Source organism: Solanum stenotomum, chromosome 10 (genome assembly GCF_019186545.1).
Source record: "Solanum stenotomum isolate F172 chromosome 10, ASM1918654v1, whole genome shotgun sequence".
NCBI lineage: Eukaryota > Viridiplantae > Streptophyta > Magnoliopsida > Solanales > Solanaceae > Solanum > Solanum stenotomum.
The window spans coordinates 7,962,734-7,964,409 of NC_064291.1; the positions used below are offsets into that span (position 1 = coordinate 7,962,734).

The 1,676-nt window shown below is 40.3% G+C and overlaps 1 protein-coding gene across 1 annotated transcript; it reads right to left on the reverse strand.

Annotated features, from left to right (window-relative positions):
- Positions 1-1,018: 1,018 nt before the first annotated feature.
- LOC125842705 (uncharacterized) lies at positions 1,019-1,435 on the reverse strand. The gene has a single exon (XM_049522035.1). The coding sequence runs from the start codon at positions 1,433-1,435 to the stop codon at positions 1,019-1,021; it is 417 nt and encodes a 138-aa protein (XP_049377992.1).
- Between the last annotated feature and the right edge of the window lie 241 nt (positions 1,436-1,676).

The window sequence follows — 1,676 nt, forward strand, 5'->3', positions numbered from 1 at the left end:
GAAAAGAATTAGCTTTTTTTTAAAAGAAAATAAGTATATTACTTATATATTAGGTATATATATATGTAGTAATTCTCCAGCATTTTTAGATTATGACATGTTCCGAAGTCCATCAAGCTTTCCATTTTGTTGACTATATCCAACATAGTCTTCTTGTAGCTTTTACCCTCATGCTGAAGTTTGTGTATCTCTTTTGCAGACACCGCGACAATCGAGATTCTTCATATTCTGAGGTTATGCTAACTATGAGTAAGTGTTTCCTAAGGGTAAGAACAAAATGGAAATTATGCAGTGCATTGATCGAGCCTGACTCAGGCTGCCTACGTATCCCCAAAGTAGGAATCAGATCGTAACGTAGTTTGAATACAAGTATGAAAAATAGAAGTATGTAATGCAATAACCGAGCTTGACTCAAGCTGCCTACGTATCCAAGTGGAATCAGGTCGTAACGTAGTTCGATTACAATAGAAGACTGAAAAATATGAAGGAAAAGTAAGAAACTTGTGATGCAATGACCGAGCCTGACTCAAGCTGCCTACATATCCAAGTGGAATCAGGTTAGGACGTAGTTCAAATACAACATGGGAGAGTAAAAAATATGAAATGCATTGATCGGGCCTGACACAGGCTGCCTATGTATCCAAGCGGAATCAGGTCAAGACGTAGTTCAAATACAACAGGGGAGAGTGAAAGATATGACATGCAATGACCGGGCCTGACTCAGGCTGCCTACGTATCCAAGCGGAATCAGGTCAGGACGTAGTTCAAATATAAAAGGAAAGTGAAAAATATGAAATGCAAGGGACTGAATCCGACAGGGATTGCCTGCGTATCCCACCGAGGGAATTCAGGTCGAGCGTAGTTCTGAATACATGGAAATGATGATTTTGGGTTTTCTAAGGGAGACCGAATCTGATGTAGGTTGCCTACATACCCCACCATGGGAAGTCAGGTCTAGACGTAGTTCTGTTACATCAAAATGCAAAAGTACAAGAAATAAAGACTAATCTTGAAGTCTTCAGATGTAGTATTTCTTAATGGCATCTGAATTGATTGGCTTTGTGCTTACTCTACCATCCATTTTTTCTAAGATTACCGCTCCTTCAGAGAGTACTCTATGAACCATGTAGGGTCCTTGCCAATTTGGTGCAAATTTCCCTGTGGCTTCTCCTTGGTGAGGAAAGATCTTCTTCAATACTAACTGCCCTGGTGTGAACCATCGAGGTTTGACTTTCTTGTTGAATGCTTTGGTCATTCTACTCTGATAGAGTTGACCGTGACAAACTGCATCCATCATCTTTTCATCGATGGGCATTAATTGTTCATGTCTGCTACGTATCCATTCTGCATCGTCGAGACCAACATCCTGGATAATCCTTAAAGATGGTATTTCTACCTTAGCAGGTATTACTGCTTCCGAACCATAAACCAACATCTAAGGAGTTGCTCCAGTTGATGTTCTGATTGTGGTGCGATAACCGAGTAAAGCATATGGTAGCTTCTCATGCCATTACCTGTGACTGTCCACTATTTTTCTTAAAATCTTCTTGATATTCTTATTTGCAGCCTCAACTGCTCCATTCATCTGTGGACGGTAAACTGTGGAATTTTGATGAGCAATCTTGAACCTTTCACAAGTTTCCTTCATAAGATCGCTGTTGAGGTTGGCCGCATTA